Raw genomic sequence first — 20,066 nt, forward strand, 5'->3', positions numbered from 1 at the left:
GGGATGGCCCAAGAGATTGCCATCTTGTTTTGATTATAAGGAATATCAAGAGATGTACAGAAGAAGATTTCAATTGGAATTACATGGAAACTGTTTATTTTGGAAAGGAAAAATAGTGATTCCTCGAAAGTTGAGAACACTCTATAAGGAAAGATTACACAGAGATCATCTGGGAGAGTATGCCACAGTGAAACTGGCGAATGATGAAGTATGGTGGCCTGATATGAACAGTGAATTGCACGATTGTGTAAAAAGTTGTGAAGTGTGTGCAGCTATGGCTAATAGTGCACCTAGAAATAATTATTGTTCTTGGCCAAATGCGGAAAAACCTTTTGGTAGAATACATGTAGATCATTGTCAGTTGTTTGGGTTCCTTTTTCTAATAATGGTGGATACCTACTCACACTGGATCAAAGTTTGGAAGGTAGATTCCACAAACACTTACACAACATTAAATTGTTTAGAAGAGTTATTTGAATTAGTAGGATTTCCTGGAACGATAGTTACTGACAATGGGCCGCCTTTTAGAAGTTATGAGTTTCAAGAGTATTGCAGAAAGAGAGGTATTAGATTAGTATCTACACCACCATATTCCCCAGAGAGTAATGGTAGCGCTGAGAGGGCGGTGCAAACTTTCAAAAAGTTAATAAAGAAGAGATATGTTCAAAATGGGTATCATATTAGTGTTGAATGCGTAGTTAGATGGTTAAAGGAGATTAATTATGTTCTTTTACACACACCGTTGAAAATTATCAATACTTCACCAGCTTCCTTGGTGTTATCTTTTAAACCACGCACATGGTATAATGTTACTCCGGCAGTATTCAATAATCAGGCTGAAACAAAGATTTGTTCGAAACGAGTGGAACTAAATTGGAAGGAGGGCATGTCTGTATGGGTAAAGAATTATAGAGATGTGCCTAAATTTATTAAAGGACTTTTGTACGGCACTTCGGTAATAACATTTTAGAAGTGCTAGTGAACGGTACCATCCGCAAGTGTCATAAACACCAAGTAAGACTTAGTTATTTGAATGACAGTGTGGAGAATAAGGAAACAGTGAACTCAGGGGATAAGAGTGAGATGAAGTTAAAAATTCCCGAGTATAAAGTTGCTGGGAAGTTAGGAGCAGACCGTAGGTTGGAAAACAGTTATTTGAATGGGACCAATGGTGGAAGTGAAACAAGGGGATGTATAACACAGCAAACAGAGGCTAGTAGTACAGAATACAGAAGAAGATCAGAAAGAATGCGTAAGCCGCCGGATAGATGGGGATATGAACAATAGTTGAAGGGGAGGAGGATGTTGAGGGCGGAAATGGTTAGATTTCCGTGCACATGCCTTAAAAGAGGAAAAAAGAAGAAGCGTAGATTGTTTATCATGTTTATGAAGTTAAGATTGTAAATTGGTGATTGATGGGAAATCTTCATGTCTTTAGGCAGAAGTTAAATATATGTTGTATTAGAGGAAACGGCTTAATTATTTTAAAAATTAAGACATAGAGTAATATAAGGTGAAAGAATAACACGAACCTAAAAAATTCGATCGATATCGATCAGATGGTTCAAGAATTATCAAGTCACAAACATAGTCGCGTTCATTTATATATATATTCAATCATTCTATATCAATATCTGCATGTAGTATTGCTCACTAGACGATAATTGCTTTTTTATATTGAAGTCGAGACGAGGAATGAGACAGTTCTCGTCTCCTTATCGACACGAGACTAGAAATTCCTTGAGTCCCGTGAGCAACAGTAGTTCACTCACCATCAGTCGTGGATCTCAGACACTGTTTTAGTGTCTCATAGTTCATAGTATAAAAATATAAATTGATAAAAGTCATTATCGGAACGAAATGGAGGACATCTATCAACGTTTAAAGGTATACAAGTCCTTACACTATATACTCCAATAATAAATGTTAAATGATTTAAATGGTTTAAATAATGATTTAAATGTTATGTCATATTCTTGCGGACTTCTAGTGACGCAGAAGTATTGTGATAACTTGTAGGTGAAATTAAGTTCGTAGATTTTGTACATGAATTTACAAAACGAAACCGGAAAGTTTTTGAGATGAGATTTTATGTAAGTTTATGTAAACGAGACAAGAAAACCGTATTTCTCGTCTCGTTACCTTGTACTCACTAAATCTCACGTTGCAATATTTTTCGGACATCGTTCTCACAAGATTTCACACTTACATCACTCCAACATAAGTCTCACTCAACCTCATACTCACATCGTTGTGACATTGCTCTCACCTGATCTCACGCTCACATCAATCAGACATCGCGCTCACTCGACCTCGCGCTTACTCAACCTCATGTTCACTTCGTTAGGGTAAGTCGAGTGACCGTGAATTTCGAACTGATGAGCGCCAGCCTCAGTGATGCAAACAACTCTTGTGCTTGTGCTTGTTATAAGATTTTTGCTTATGTATATGATAATGTTTTATGTGAGGGATGATACTTGTCTCATACAGTCTTGGTCAGAGAATTGTGGTTTGCCACCTTTTTAAACGAGCGTATTTTAGTAATCATACATTTCTGCTATCAATGAAAAAACTTAGAACAGCCAAAGGATTATTAACATTTATGTAAATTACTTCAGCTTACGGATAAGAATACATGGCTTTTCAAATAGAACTTTGTGTCTGTCGAAACGTTTAGTATTGATTAAGAAATTCTGGGCACCAGAGATGATACAAAACTTTCAAATGAAAGTAGTGAGTAAACCAGGGAGGTTCAAATATCAGCCTCTCACAGCCACAAGAGAGCTCAGCTCGATCATAGTACATAAAACATGTTGAATATAGTAAAGAATATTCATTTCGATTACGAGGGAAGTTTCAGAAAAAAAGTACATTTCACTATATATATACGTATATAACACACAACAGAAGACGAAAGGTGTACTGTTTTAAAATTCTTAACTCACTTGCGTAACGAATTGCATTAGAAACAAATAGAGAAAGATTGTTTTTTTTATATGTTCGTCTCTGGATATCTAATGTAGATAAAGTAATGTTTACTGTTTTATTTTGTGTAGGTCTTATTGGAAGCTGTACAAATTCGAGCTATGAAGATATGGGCCGGTGTGCAAGTATTGTGAAACAGGCACTTAGTCGTGGAGTGAAGTCTAGGATTCCGTTTAATGTAACACCAGGATCCGAACAAGTTCGAGCAACTATCGAGAGAGACGGCATTGTAAGTATTTCATACAGAAGTTTATTTCTGCATTGTGAGAGTAATATGTCATAAGAGCGAAGATTTTCTTATCATTACTCATGGAAATAATAATGCCCAAAGCTGTCTAGTGCATCTAAAGTGGTTCCTATAATAATGTTATTTTTCAATGCAGGAATGATCAGGATATTCCTTGTAAATCATAAACAAAAAAGTGAAAGGCAAAAAAGTTGATTAACTGAAACCTGTTTGTTGATTGTACGTACATTTTGATCTGATGAAAGGAAAGTGTATTTGTAATAGTATATCTACGTCCTTATACATGTACATAGAAATAATAGTTCCGTGTTTTTTGTCTATGCGTAAGTAGCCGTTGAAGGATGATGTTGCACATCCCAACCCATCCAAACAAGATCAATTTGCTAATCATAACAGTTCCTCATTGCTGAAGGATGTGTATGGCAACGCATACATACCTAAAACAGGAATGGTTGATTATCAAGAGTGTTTTGGGAAGGACGTGTATTATCAGGTAATTATTCCGTCGTGATCGAGCCCACGCTGCTGTTGAGACAATTGTACAAAGTTGCCTGAATGTGTTCGTACGAATAGACGCCTGAGCATTCAATTTATAGTGAGACAATTCAATATGAGTTGCGGTATTGTCGAAAAGATTGTGAAACATCTGTGGTATCAAAATATGTGCCCAGTGGAGTTCCAGAATATTGACAAAGGGACAAAATTTGAGCGTATGAAATATTCTCTTGATTAATTGTGGTGTTATGAGTTTGCAAGGGATGATACCTTATCGCGTATTTTTTGCGGATGAGTCGAGGTGGCTCCATTTGAACAAAGTTAAAATTCTTCCAGTATGCAGTGGAAGAATTCCTCCTCCTCACTCCCCGAGAAATTCGTGTCACAAGCGTTTTCAGCAGGGTGTCTACTGACACTTGAAATACTAGAGATCTACTGGAAATTTGTATTGATACTAGAAATACTGGAAATTATTGTCTAATATTGGAGATATATAAAAACTTCCTTTAAGACCTTCAAGATAGTTAAACATGAATATTAAACGTGTTATTCTTTGATATTTGTAATTTAATTGGTCTTCTACTGAACAGTGCTTTCTTACCAAATGTAGAGCTCCTTCGTGGCTAAGCGGTTAGCGTACGCGCCTTTGACGTGGGAGACCCGGGTTCGATTCCCGGCGGGAGCTCATGTGGTTCGGATTCCACGTTAATCAGTAGGTCCACGTCTCATATAGCCTCGCTGCTGAACGGGACGCTAAACTAAAATCAACTCAACTCTTACCAAATGTTATACGAATGTAAAGAAAGAAATTTAAATATATAATATGGGAACTAGCTGGGAAAGTGTTTGCTATAATGGGGTGAGTGGAGACCAAACAAACAAAGTTAATGTCGATTATGACAGAGCATTCTGGCTGAAATATCACCCAGAAAACACTTACTTCTTCTTTCTCCGATTTTGACGTGCTAGTTTCTGTGCATCCATTCCATCAGAATATTGGAAGAGACTTCAGTTACCGTTTTACATTTATGTCAGTAACTATGACTTATTTATTTTATTTGTTTCTATAGAGAAACTATCATACAGATCAATAAAACTTTGTACAGTGTAGTGTGTGTGTGCAAAGGCGGCGTCTAATCGCATTTGGGTGGTGGTACGGTAGAGTGGGGTGGAGTAGGGAAGAATGGGGTATATTTCAGTATGCCAATGAATTCAGAGTTCACCTTTTATACTAACCATCCCGGTTATCCTTGGAATGGCGAAATTCCTTTAAGTTCTGTTTCCGCGAAAAAACAGGTAGTGTGAGCAACCTTCATTGGGCACTATAAGGGATGTCACCAGAGGGCGAATGTTGCCAACCAACATAAAGTTACAATTTTTTGTATTAGTACAGCGTCAGTTTTTTGCACGTGTTAAATGCACGTGTAAAACGTAAACAAACAAAGTACTACTTGTAACTTTTGCAAACTAACACCACTACAGCATCACGGATACTAGAAGGTATTCATTGCAACAAACGTACCACTGCTTCCGTTTGTTCCATTTGCATTCTCCATTAAAATGTTCAAATCACTGTCTTCCGCATCAAAACCTGACAGGTTTATTTCCAGTTCGTTATTTTCGAGCTCACTACCTTCTATGTCAGATTTATTTAAAAGTTCTTGATGAATCACTCAAGTCACTAACCATGTTCCAATGCTGCTGCAGATTCTGACATATAGTCACAGAATAACAAACTGACAATTTCCTATCAAATATGTCTTCAGTCAGTGTTGTAGGCTGCTGCTTGTAAATGCTACGATTAAAAATACTTGATAACGCCAAAGTTGCAGCAGCATAGTTCTTTCCCATCACTATTGAAACGTGATTCTCTCTCTCATATATATATATATATATATATATATATATATATATATATATATATATATATATATATATATATATATATATATATATAGAGAGAGAGAGAGAGAGAGAGAGAGAGAGAGAGATTATAGTATTAAGTGACATATTTAGGTGCTAACAGGTTTGAAGGAATAAACTAATAGAGAATAAAATACTTCGGTACCAAGGAAATAATCAGAAAAAGCATAAATACTAAATATTTATAATATGTAGTTGGCAACACTGCATCATAATAGTAGTTTCAACGCAGAGTGACCATGCATGATATAATACCAAAATTGTTTCAAATAAAATAAAATAAAATAGCCAAAACACTCAAATGTGTCAGTTAGCATATCCGGTGAATAGCCCCTTAATATACCAAGGAGATGGACTCTGAGGTCTATTTTATAGACAAAATCTGTTCTATAGATAATCGTAGATAACCTTTGGTCTCGATACGTTGAACGGTATGGTCTCTAAGTGAGTGAAAATGTTTACATCTGGACGGACGGACGAACAGATAGTTTTTCCGCATACGAGAGGACATGAAACGTAAATTACTTGAAATTTCGATTCCGCATACGAGAGGACATGAAACGTAAATTACTTGAAATTTCGGTTTCCTTCACGACCACCATAATTTCTTCTTACCTATCGTTGTTCGAAAGTAAAAATGGAAATTACTAAAGATCGAATTCTACTTTCTCAACACTATACTTGGATAACTGCACACACACAACAACTAAAAACAGTTGCATTAGAAAGAAGATCGGAAAACTTCCAAAGTTCCCTTGCGTATCTGGTGGATTATGTGACGTATAGTATCTATGTGGCTTACGATTATCTATATTACGAAGTTTCTTTAATCGTAAAATCTACGTAAGAAAGCAAATTGATAACTGCAAATAAATTGAAATGTTTCTAACATTTCAGTTCTTCAAAAAAGGTTAGGACAGTCTTTTTCTTAAGCTTAATTATTAAGTTTGCGACATAAATTCAAAATCAGAGAGACAAATTGAATGTGTAAGAAGTGATTTACTCTGTGGAACAGGCCATTAGTCTGAGGATAAAGAGAAGGGAGACAAAATTAGGAGAAAGGCTGTGGCGGTAGTTAACAACAACATGAAAAATGAAAGAGGAAACGTTGCGAAAGAAGAGAAGGTGGTAGTGATGAAAAAGCAATGATACAAGGCAAAATTAGAAGATCTGTGTAATGGGACATATGAAGTGATAGGAGGAAAAGATTTGAAGGGAGAAATAAAAGATCTATATGCCTGACCACGACAAGCAAGGCTGCGAAGCAAATTTAAATGAGGAAGGAAGAATTCCAGTAATAAAAGGATTTCCGAAGATACATAAGGAAGTGATAGAGCTGAGGCCGGTACTTGATTGCCGACGGAATCGGTGTGAATCTCTGGAAGAAAAGGTCAAGAGAATAGCTGAAGTGTTAAGGAGAGAGCAGGAGAGTTATAGTGTTAAAAATACAACTCAAGGAAGCATTGAAGACCATATGAAGGAACAGTTTCTGCATTGTAGAAGAGGAGTTGACGAGAATTAAGGAAGGACTGAGCACTGAGCATAGGATCAAGAATGAGTTCTGTATTGGCAAAGATGATGAACAGATGGAAAAGGAAGCTAAAAGGAAAGGAGGGTATATGGAAGGGTTATCGTAATCAGCTTAACATATTTGTGAAAGACAGGATCAGCAGAAGGGCATAGAACTCGAATTGGAAATAGAAGAAAAAGACTCCATTGTGTTTCTAGATATGAAAATAAGCAGGAAGGGAGACGAGTTGATCACAGAATGGTTTCCGGAAGAAGTGTGCATGAGGTAACTTTTGTCATAAAAGGAGCGAATTTGATAGATCAACAAAGAGAAACTTCATAGAAAATATGGAAGAGAGGATCATGTAGATTAGTAGTGACAGGAGGAAGGCAGAAGAAGATATAGAGGAATTTTGTAAGCAATTGGAGAAAGGAAAGCTAATGATAGAAAGGATCAGAATAGTTAGAAGGAAACTAAGAAAGAAAAAGACGAAGATGAAGAGGAAGAAAGGAAGACATGGTGGGGAATAGAAAGAATGGAGGAAGACACGGAGATAATTAAGAGAACACTAAAGCAAATAGGAAACGTTTCTACGTATAAAAGGGAATAAGGGATTGTTGGGTGTGTTACGCATGAAGAAGAAAAAAGGAGAGGAGGAAGGGCGATAGGAGCTGATGGAATTAAGAGGAGTGGTTTACAAGACAAGGTGCAGTGATTGTAGTAGTTGTTACATTGGTGGGAAACGGGGAAAAAACTGAAAGAACGGTTAAAATAACGCAAACATGGTAAGAGATTGGAAAGAGAAAGAAATGCAGTTTTTAAACACTTAAGAGACACGGGACAAAATATTAATTGGTTCGAGAGTGAAGTGGTAGCACGGAAACAAAGGACGTTAATAAGAAAGTGGAAGCAAACCGGATTCATTGAAAAAGAGAAAAGCTGTATTATGAGTTAGAATGCAGAACTTAAAATTGACGAACAGTGGAGCAAGTTATTGGAAAGACTTAATTTGTAGCTTAGTTTTCTACCGGACCATGGAGGTAAATGGATTTGTAGTGTTTAGTTTCACTTTTGCCAACTTTGTTATTAGTGGCTGACAAGCAACGTACAGAACAAGGCAGGATCAGATCCGTCTCAAACTTCGCTCAGAGGAAATATAATAGAAAAGAAGAAAAAATACCAAATTGGAGCTGCCCCCATCCACAAACACCAGAGATATGTTCCGCAACATAACGCACCACGGGACAATATGATATAAGGTAAACATCGCAAGATACCAAAAGGTCTGTCTATCATTCAAGGCAGACACGTATCCAGGTTTTCTATTCGGAGGAGGCCCAACATGAATCCTCGTAAGCACGTAATTCTAACGTTTTAAAAATATCAATATCAATAATAATAATAATAATAATAATAATAATGCAACAGTTCTGTATTTTCTCAAATATCTTCCTACTTTTCATTTAAAAACCGGTTTCCTTTGGAAAATGCATTATAGCACAAACAAAATGAAACATATTTTCGAGAGAAATGTAACTAAAGAAAACTGTCTGCTACGTATATCACATAACAAAAATAGCAAGAAGACATTGAGTGTATCGTTCTAATATATTAAAGTTAAAAACAGAACGGAAACGAAATGTTAATCCTATTTAAAACTGTTCTTTAATTCCACCTGGTATAATGGTATTATAGTATGTTCTTAGAATTATAACAAGACAACAGCACATTGCCCAAAGCTTGGACACTGACTCCAAGTAAACTGAAAAAAAAAAAAAAAAAAATCTCAAAAGGGTAAAAGCAAGTTTATTAAGAAGTGCTTGAGTTTCGGAGGGGGACAGCCCTCAGGCCCTCTCGCTGGATACGTCCCTGATTCAGTGCAGTGCATTTATTTGTTATAAAACATGATTAGTAGATGCGTAATATGTAAAATTATATCATAAGTTTTACTTTTAATAGCTCTTTTCTTAACGCATCCATATTATCCGGCATTCTGCCTTACTGTTTATGTCGCATAAGCGAAACTCTACTGTATTTCCAAAGCTAGCATATACATGAACTAGAATTGTATCGTCCTAGAACAGACAATAGTCTGAAATGCTAACATTAAAAGGCTGGAATAAAAAAAAAGCATAAGTACTGTTTTGGTACCGTGAGAACAAATTAAAAACAATTCAATATATTTCCTAGGTATCAGATTATCATCTTATTGTGTTGATGTGTATTCTTTTTTATACATAGTTTTAAAAGTCATATCATTCGCAATATTCCGAAGGAAATCGAAAGAAAAGCTCCTATGTGCCTCTTGTGGCAAAGCGGCTTAAGTGCATGGTCCGAAATCGATTCCCACGTTAAGGTGTAGAGAGAGTTCCCATATTTCAAAAATGCAAATCTGTGACGCTACTAAATTACGAAAATCTTTGAAATGCTTAAAATTGAAAGAAGTGTTGAATACTAATTTACTTTCCTCCATTAGATAGAGTTGTTCAAGTATTATGTTATCACACTTTTATTCATCACTAGACCTTCTTCCAAGGGCACCGATTTCTCTGTAAATTTGGGGAGGGGGGCATTCAAATGCAGAAGATATATATAGCTATCGTAAAGAATTAATCGATTTAAGCAGTGTTTAGTAATTTTCATCGGTTCAGGTGAGTAGGGCCATGGTTTTCATGCCCCTTCTTTGGTTATGACCCGCGTACTCTAAATCATATTCTTAACTTTAACAGTTTTCTGAGCATACAGAAAACAACTGAAAAAGGTGATAAATTTCCTTCTATCGCTTGTTGAAATCGAGGAAAACAAGATCGCCTAGAGTAGACCCGAGAGGCTCACGTAGAAGGCAAGTATACACTATATTCACTATTTGAAACATTATTTTAGCAAGAGCAGTGATCGGAAAATTATTTTTCAAAAGTACAGCTACATGATAAAAATTGTAGCTCGCTACAACTATTAGCTAGTTTTCCATAAATGCATTCGCTACTTAAGCTCTTGTCACAAATACAGTTTACTTGGCACCATGCATTATAATATGTCATGGCATCTACAGATGGTGATCAGAAAAATGGTAACACCTGAACGAAATTGCAATTTACCAGATTAATATGGTGTCGGGCCACCTTTCGCCTTCAGAATAGCCTTGATGCGACGTGGGATGGAGGCATAGAGGTCGTGAATGGTAGCAAGTGGAATTTTACACCATTCCTCGTGCAGAGCATCGGCCAGTTCTGTGAGACAAGATGGAGGTGGAAATCGTCACCGGAGTCGTGTTTCCAAGACGGACCACAGATGTTCAATTATGTTGAGATCTGGGGACTGGGCGAGCCAGGAGAGGTGTTGAACTTCATCCCGATGTTCCTCAAACCACGCTGCAACAACGCCAGCTGTGTGAATGGGTGCATTATCATCCTGGAAGATGGCGTCATTTTCCGGAAGCAACATCCGGACCATAGGATGCAAATGGTCTCCTAAAATTGCGACATAATCGTTGGCAGTGATTCGTCCGCTAAGTGTAATCGCAGGACCCAATGAAAACCATGATATGGCGGCCCACAGCATCACCGAGCCGCCGCCATGTTTCACAGTTGGGCGGAGACACTGCAGATCATAGGCTTCTTTGGGCGTTCTCCACACAGAAATGCGGCTCGTGGTTGGGAATAGGGGAAGGATGACTCATCCGACCATATCACACGTTTCCAGTCCTCAACGGTCCAAGTTGCATGGTCGCGGCACCATTTGCGGCGTGCGGAAAGTGTTATGGTCCCTGATGAGCGGTTTGGCCCGTGCAACACGACCCCGTAAGTTCATGTCATGTAATTCGCGGCGGACTGTGATTGTCGAAACAGGGTGGGGGAGGTGCTGATTGAGTTCCTCCGTCACTTGCTCCGCAGTGGCACGACGGTTCTGCGTGACAATGCGCTTTAATACCCGGCGTGACCTGTCACTCATGATTTTCGTCCGCCCACTGTTCCGCTTCCCCGATGTGGTTTTCCCGTGTGTTATGTAGGCCATCATCACCTTCAACACTGTCCCACGGGACACACCTAACACAGTAGCCACTGCCGTTACACTCACTCCACATAACCGCGCACTAACAATTTGCCCTCTTTGAAAATCTGAGAGGTCTCCCATTTTACACTACCTCCGTCTGCTGCAGCCACTGGACACTGCTGTTCCACTGCGCCTGACGTAGTATGGAGACCGACCTAACACACCACCATCAGCGGTCAGGCGCTGCGGGCGCCACGACACCACTGCCAATCCATACATCTGACGTGTTGCCAACTACAGGTGTTCCCATTTTTCTGATCATCTTTTTATATATATATATATATATATATATATATATATATATATATATATATATATATATATATATATATATATATATATAATATGAGGATTTTAAGACAAATTGCACTCAAATTATACCAAAGATTGTATATCCATAAATACAAAGGGGACCCACATGAGCTTTGGAGGGCCTGGTCCCCCAGGATCGGCGCCCTTGCCTTCTTCCTAGTTAAGCAAACGTAAGCAGATGATTTACTCCCTCCCCCTGGTAAGCAAAATGTTTTTTTTCCCTCACGATCTGTTGTGTTTCGTGAAATAACACCAGGAATTTCCTGATTACTTAATCATCTAAATGAATGTTTTCACTTAGAACCATCCCGTCGATTCGCGTTGCCTAGGACTAAAATAAATTAAGGGTCAATAATGAAGATGAGACTTCCATATCAAACATGAAGAGACATGTGGATCGGAGATCTTTCTTTGTTCGAACTTTGATTTTTTTCAAACCCATGATGGGAAATTATATTATGAGTACAATTTTCGAAATTAATAGTATACAATCGTAAAAATATCTTACAAAACGATGGTTTATTGCAAAATACTTTGGCTCAAAGAATAAATTACAAGTAATAAATTTGTTACTTTTTCTCAAGAGCCTAAGTCTTGAATGAGACGGAGGCTCTCGAGCGTAGCGCTTGGAACGATTGCCTCACTTGTCCTACCTTCCCGTGGGGCAGCCTTGATTCGACTTGATCGTAAACGGATTATTCAGAAGTCTAAGTTGGAAGATGTTCCCCATTGTTCCAAAACACTCTTCGTCGATTACAATCTGCCTCAATTGTGAGGGGACAACCCCACACCGTAAGCGTCGGTGGATCACCGATAGGCAACTAGCAACATGTCCCCAAAAATTGGCGGTCCCGCAGCGACGATCGGCAGTGGTCCCACTTCCGTTTTAAAAATTATACCACCAGCCTCAGAGAAGCGACGGAACGCCAGCGAACCACAAAATTATTCCCCTAAAATACGTTAAATCGCCTATATGCGTAATTTGTTTGCATTAAGGTGAGTCTAAAAACATTTTTAAAAAGTAAAAAAAGTGCCCTGAGCTGGGCGCGAACTACCAACCTTAGGGTTACTAGCATGGTGGAAAGACTACAAGGTGGATGCAATGCAGTGCTACATTCTTGTCGCTCTGGCGCATGACGTCATTTTGGTCGCAGACGTGGCCAGCGCGAGTCAGATGAACTTCTAACAAGCGCTTGCTCGCTGGTAACTTACATGCAAACTTCTCTTCTATTTATAGTGATCTTCAACGAAGTAAACATTTTAGTACAAACAATAATTATATAAACGTAACGTAATCAATGCTTAAGCTAAGTGAATTCAAAGGATGATATTTACAATAGCAAAAGAAACAGCAATATCAGTTCATATTAAACAACTTTGAAGCTTGAACAAGCCAATATTACTCACTACATTTTCTTCTTTTCCTTTCTTTTCTTTTCTTTCTTTCTTTCTTTTCTTTTTTAAACATCTGAAGTAATACACTCAAGTATGTATAGGCCTGAATAATCTATAACACAGTGTGTCGTTAATGCATTTCATTATTATATATTTGAAGTATGCTCAAGTATATTTTCGCAACACATTGATCGGTTTTGATTTACTACTATTATTATTTTGCTTGAGAGAGAATTCTTTACTGATGACCCCATATAAATTTTGAGAGTATCTCAAGGGAGAATTCATGGTTTTCGTAAACAGAAATGCACGTATATTTTCGTTATGGTTGGACAGTTTTTTTTTATTATTATTATTATTTTATTAAGAGGTTGGTCCTACGTAAGTCTCGTCAGAATCTCAGGGTAGGTTAAAAACTTTGAGCAGGGACGCACGTATTTACATTTTAAACATCGCTTTTATTTTTGATTTATAAAAAAATCATCTTATTTGAAGTCGCTGATCGCTTATTTATAGAATTTGTTTAACAAAAGATTTTGTGAAACTGACAATTCTCTGAATATTAGTGTCAAAATTTACGCCATAACAAACTGTATTATTAAACATTTGTACGAAATAAACATATACTATTGTGTTCTAAAAATATATAGAAATAAATATTTATTTACAAAGCACGTTAAACAAGGAAATCGCAACTTGACTATTTCAAGCAAAGTACTAGGCGTAGATGAAAATGATGTAGGGGTGTTAGAGCTACACTAGAAAACATATAAACCATAAAATTATATAATTTTCTTAATTTTCTTGATAAGTTTTCTCTTTTCTGTCCCGTGGACTAAAGAAGACAAAAGATAAATGCAAGTGAATTATTATGTGGAATTTGGTGGAATGAGAATGCGGGAGTACCCCGAGAAACTCACGGACACGATGTTGTCCACCACAAACTCACTTGATCGAGAAGCGGGTCAGTATCCCTTGCACCAGAGGTGAGCCTTCTGCCACTGAGCCACCGTGCTTCCTTGATTGGTTGAGAATCTACCATATTTTTAAATTTACTGCAGTCATTCTTCATTTTGTAATTCTGGAGGGGGCCCCTAAATATGTATATGTAATTATCCAAAGTTATGATTAAAATGAACAAAAAGTTCAAAATCTGAGTGTAAAAATGACCCGACAATGTCGCCCTGACATGGTAAGTGGATACTTTATTCTCTTGATCTAATACATTGTTATATATCTTTGTAACCGTTTATAGTTATTACGAACCTTTCATACGTTAGTTAATTTGAAGTGCAACGTCCCGTTTTAGCACCGAGGCTACAGGGAATGCAGACCTCCACAATGAAATAGGACCTGAACTACTTTAACGCGTTCTTGCTCTCCATTTGCGTAACTCGAGGGAGGTAAGCCTCCTAGACAGGGGCGGATGCAGGACCGACTTCTGGGGGGCGGTGGGTTGTTATACTGTTACTTTTAAAAGCTCCAAACTTTGGGATGGGTTTTATTTATATATATAAAATAAGAAAGTTTCCTCTTCTGGGGGCGCAATTGCCCCGATCGCCCTCCCCCCGGATCCGCCCCCTGCTCCTAGATCATCGTGCCTCCCTTCTCGAGTTACATGACTGCCTCTGTGGGGAAAATTTTGTATGAATATCTTATGTAGAAGGAAATGATGATAGAAATGATAACCTCTGTCGGTTCCCCTCCCTCATGATTTCGAATCCGGGTCTTGCCTCAAAGTTCGTCTTTTTGAATCGTACTATTGGATTTTTGTATGCAAAATCAACACAAGTTACTGTAGCCCTATATACTATTATTACATATTATTAATACTAAAAAGAAACTACATAATGAAATCGCTTTTTTATCATTTCATTTAACATCGCATTTATTTATTACTTTTATGTAAAACTTACCATATTTTAGGTTTATTTTGCCCTGTTGCCTGCAAGCTAAAATCCATTTCTGGAGACATTCCCCTCTTTTTGAAAAATCTAAAGTATTTTATATTAATTCCCTTAGTTTATCTGTAATAATTACTACAGCCATACACTGCACAGTTACGCATTCTCGATATCATTTAAAAGAAAAAAGTAACAAAGAATTTTCACTTGTCATTGCCTTTTCCCGTTGTCTCTTGCAAACCAAATGACGTCACAGCCACGACAGCGCTCGAGGCGACATGCGCGTGCAACCACCTCGTAGTCTTTCCACCATGGTTACTAGTTGCATATTCTTCCGAATTCGCCACAGAGGCGATTATGAAGACAGCTTGTAGAGTGATAAATCGTTAAAGTCTTTTTAATATTTCTAATCAGAGTGCTCCTTTAACCGCGTATATTTGACGATAACTGTTTGGAATCAGATCAAATGCACTCGCCATGTAATTTTATAAGATAATGGTAAGTGTCTATTTACTTTTTTCATAGTTCTACCATATTCACTTGCTAGCGATCGGCGACAGTTACCATCTAAATTCATACAATTATACGCACTCGTCTCAAGATTTTTCACTTCATGATGTAAGGGCAGGAGTTACTCTTGACCCCTGGTGCTCAAGTATTGTCCTTATAATAACAATTCGGCAGGGAAAAATAATATAAAATAATAACCGCATGCACATGACTGGCGATAGTTCGTGTTGGACCCTTTGCGATTCTCTGCGCAAATTAAAGGAGCGCGGTTAAAAATGAAGTCCTCGCTGTTACACGGTGGTAACTTCAATACCCCCGATTCTAGATATCTCCTTCGACTCGACGAATCCCTGCCACTAGTGGCAATCCTTCGACGCGTCGCTATATCGACGATCGCCATTTACCGGCAGATGAGCCACTAGGTGTTGGCGACGTTTACGGCATGGGGAAGCTAATAAACAAACAAACCAATAAATAAATCTAAAGCCTTATAAAAAAGTTTTCCCAAAATTTACATCTAGCAAAATCATTTGTTGGTATTCCAGAACTGTAAATTCACCTTTATTCATAATTGACTTCTATCGTAGTTTTGACATGAGAGTGATATGTCTGGAACTGTAACACAGGTCATTAATATATATATATATATATATATATATATATATATATATATATATATATATATATATATATATATATATATATAAATAAAATTTGCTTTAGTCAGATTTAGCAGTTTTACTTAACAGTCGGTGAAATTGAATCTGTGATTTCAGAGTTTTAGAGATTTGTTTAAATTTTTCAATTCTACAACAGTTTGCAACTAACACCATTATCGTGTCTCTTTCAATATTTCCATAGGTAATAGCTTGGTCACTCCCAGTATATTTCAAACAATAAACTATTTACGGTGTCTTACTCCATTAATCCGAACTACATTTAATATCCAACAACTCTGTGCATTTTCCCTTAAATCTGCAGACTTTCTACTAGGTTAAAACTGAGTATTTTCTATTTTTTTTTCTTTCTTGCTAAAACAAAAGTGTTCTTTAGACAACCTAGAAATGATGACTCTATACTACATTATGTTGCATAGGCCATTTTGTGTAGCATATCATTTGACAGTTGGACACTTTCTTCGTATATTGAAAGCAACAGGGATTAAGTCCTTCTACACTCACATGAGAAGTAAACAAATTCTTTTTAATTCGTGGAATTGTGCCAATGCACTAGGTCCAGAGAGTTTTTAATTTAAGATTATTATTATTATTTTATTCACTTAGGTTTTCCTGAATATTAAGCAATATTTCACAAAAAGCTGATATTTTTAACAAATGTGTTCGATATCAAGTTTTCATAAAGTAGTCACTCTCTCCTATAAATAATTTCAGAGGGGCCACGGTGGCTCAGTGATAAAGCGTTCACCTTTGGTGCATGGGATCCTTGGTTTGACCCTAGCTCACACCAATTGAATTTTGTGGTGGACAAACACCATGTGCATGGGTTTTCTCGGAGGGGCCGCGGTGGCTCAGTGGTAGAGCGTTCACCTGTGTTGCTTGGGGTCCCGCGTTCGATCCCAGCCCCTGCCAAGTGAACTTTGTGGTGGATAAACACCGTGTGCGTGGGTTTTCTCGGGGTTCTCCCGTTTTCTCCCACTTTCTTCATTCCACCATTTCATTCATTTATCATCATCACCGTCTCCTTTAGCCTAGCCGGTATAACCTTGGGTCGTAAAACTTAAAGATACGATTTCAAATAATTCCAACCCAAACAGTTGCAGGAAGTATGTCATTTCGAATAAAACAAACTACTCTATAAAATTCTGGGTATTATTCTTTATATGTACAATTCTAGTGGATTTTATTTCTAAATCAAAGGTTAAGAAGACTAAATTCACTCTCTTATTATTATAAATTCATTTCAATTGAAGCAGTTAAAATAGTTAGGAAAAATTAGAAAGCCGTACCCCATATTCCAGTGTGCTACAACCGGATAACACGGCACACTGGCGTGCCCAGCAAAATGAACAGTGTGACGTAAACTTTTACCTATTTTTTACAAGAATATTTTTCGAGTTTATTTTATTTATTATTATCAACGATTCTTCCACGGATCAGCTGTCTGTATACAGTTGAACAAACAAGTATCACATTGAGGGAATACTACTTTAATAGTATTAGAAAGGTGTATTTTCTTGTCTTTTCTACCGGGAATAACTGCATCAGGTCTAGAAAGCTGGGACTAACAACAAAGGAACCCGATGTGCCACACACACACCACACTATAGTTGTGAGTGACACAAGTCCTTTTCTACGTCTTGGCACTTTAAAGGTTGTTGCCTTCAAAGAGAGAGAGAGAGAGAAATAACTTAAGTCCATTGCACTTACATGCTTAAATAAATAAATTATGTAAATAACTGTTTCGTTTTCTGTTTATTATTATTATTGTTATGTTTTTATTATTATAAATTTCTTACGAAGTTGACTGCCCTATGTATGCACACGGCTGTCTCGTGTATGATTTTCCATACACAAACTATATATATCAAGTTTGTTGTGTTCGTTCTATAGGTGTGTTTGTAATTAGATGCATATGGCGTAGAAGTCAAAATTTAATGTCCACGTTACGTATATGCAAAACCATAGACAAAGAAATGTATGAACAAAGACATTTATGGCGCTAAAACAAAGGGCAAAAATAAAGAATTACTGGCGAATTGTTGCCCGTAGTGCACAGATAATAACGGTTAGCAGTGTTAAATTTAAACAAATAGAGTTTTAATTAAGCATGAATTTAACTTATAGTGTACAGCGGGGAAGGCTCAAGGGTTCGCTAGAATCGTTACAATATCGAACCCTGTGAAATGCACTGCAAACCTCTCCGCAAGCCCTCCGTAATGTTCAACAGATATTGTGTATTAATGCTCATTTCAATGCAAACCTATATAGGCCTACGCACTTCAATCCTCAACGAAGGTGCAGACTATTCATGAGTTGTAGTATTAAACTCTCTCACCCACTGTATTTTTCTAACACGTCTCCCAGCGATTACAACATTTTTTGGTATCTCAATCACTTCCTAGTAGGATAGCTTTACCTAGAGACCACTGATTAACCTGGTATTTATGTTTCACTTTCTTACCTTTGGAGTTGACAGTCATCGGTTGAACATTTCACACGCAAATATCTAATATTAACAACGTTTCTTCTATAATTTCGTAGTATTGTATTATTTCTTTGTATTATTCATTAGCTTGGTTAGGCTTGTTTAACCCCTTGGGGATCCTATGATACAATTTGTACCATATGCACTTTTCATGGTACATTGCGTTATTTCTCTTCTATTTGAGCTTTTTTGTCCGGTTTTTTTTTTTTTCTTCAAGTCCAGAGACATTGTAGAAGACATTACATATGGTTTCAGACCGTCCTGCGTCCAGACATAGGAGGTGATGACGTCATAAGTCAAAAATTTCTTTTCTCATTTTCTAAGCCTATGTTCAATATTTTTTGGCGGGCTTATTTTTCTACGTAGAAGATTGAAATTTTGCACAAACATTCAGTCCACCGAGTAGTATTTACCAGATTTTTTGTTCCGATGTCAGTGCTAAAACAGGGGGGCAACCAGAGGGGAAAAGGGGTAAAAAAAGGATTTTTTACCCCAAAAATCCCGTTTTTCGTCAGTTTCCCGCCTTACATACATGAGAGGACCACGTGAGTCATACCGTCTGAAAGGACGTTCCATTTTGAAGAGAACGGCGGTCGAATTATTATCCTAGGGTAATTAGGGATGTTTCAGGGAATTTTTAAAAAATATACTTCTATATAGGGAAAAATGGGCATTGTCGGTGTATATATTTTTTGGCGGGCTTATTTTTGAACGTAGAAGATTGAAATTTTGCACAAACATTCAGTCCACCGAGTAGTATTTACCAGATTTTTTGTTCCGATGTCAGTGCTAAAACAGGGGGGCAACCAGAGGGGAAAAGGGTTAAAAAAGGGATATTTTTACCCCAAAAATCCCGTTTTTCGTCATTTTCCCGCCTCACATACATGATAGGACCACGTGAGTCATACCCTCTGAAAGGCCGTTCCATTCTGAAGAGAACGACGGTCGAATTATTATTCTAGGGTAATTAGGGCCGTCTTAGTGAATTTTTTCCAAATATACTTCTGTATAGGGTAAAAGTGGGGCAAAGTAGGGAATTTTTTTCTGGCGGGCCTATTTTTTCACGTAGAAGATTGAAATTTTGCACAAACATTCAGTCCACCGAGTAGTATTTACCAGAAGTTTTTTCCCGATTTCTGCGTAAAAACAGGGGGGGGGTCCAGAGGGGCAAAAGTTAAATAAAGGGATTTTTAGACCAAAAAATCCCTTTTTTTGGAATTTTCCCCCTTTACATACATGATAGAGACACGTGAGTCATACCGTCTGAAAGGCAGTTCTGTTCTGAAGAGAATGATGAGCGAAACATGACCCTAGGGTAATTAGGGATGTCTCAGGAAATTTTTTCCCTGAGATCATGGTGTTTTGCGGTCGTTTTGGGCATGGTGGGAATTCCTGATAAAATTTCTCCCGCCCCTACTATTCAAGATAGAAACTTGAAATTTGGTACACACATTTAGTTTACCAAGTACTATGCATCAGATTTTTGGAGGTCTCTACGTTCACACAGGGGGGGGGGGGGGCAGGGGGGCCCAAAGTTGGACAAAAAATTTCCCCATCAAAATTTTCC

The 20,066-nt window shown here is 37.5% G+C and overlaps 1 protein-coding gene across 1 annotated transcript in view; it reads left to right on the forward strand.

The window, feature by feature from the left end:
• LOC145664455 (aconitate hydratase, mitochondrial-like) overlaps positions 1-20,066 on the forward strand; it is a 417,790-nt gene that overhangs the window by 313,318 nt on the left and 84,406 nt on the right. The window contains exon 9 of the mRNA XM_081731145.1: positions 3,057-3,214. Coding sequence (XP_081587271.1) covers positions 3,057-3,214 — 158 coding nt within the window. The remainder of the gene's footprint in view (positions 1-3,056; positions 3,215-20,066) is intronic.

Source organism: Thermobia domestica, chromosome 11 (genome assembly GCF_964235325.1).
Source record: "Thermobia domestica chromosome 11, izTheDome1.hap1.1, whole genome shotgun sequence".
Taxonomy (NCBI): Eukaryota; Metazoa; Arthropoda; class Insecta; order Zygentoma; family Lepismatidae; genus Thermobia; species Thermobia domestica.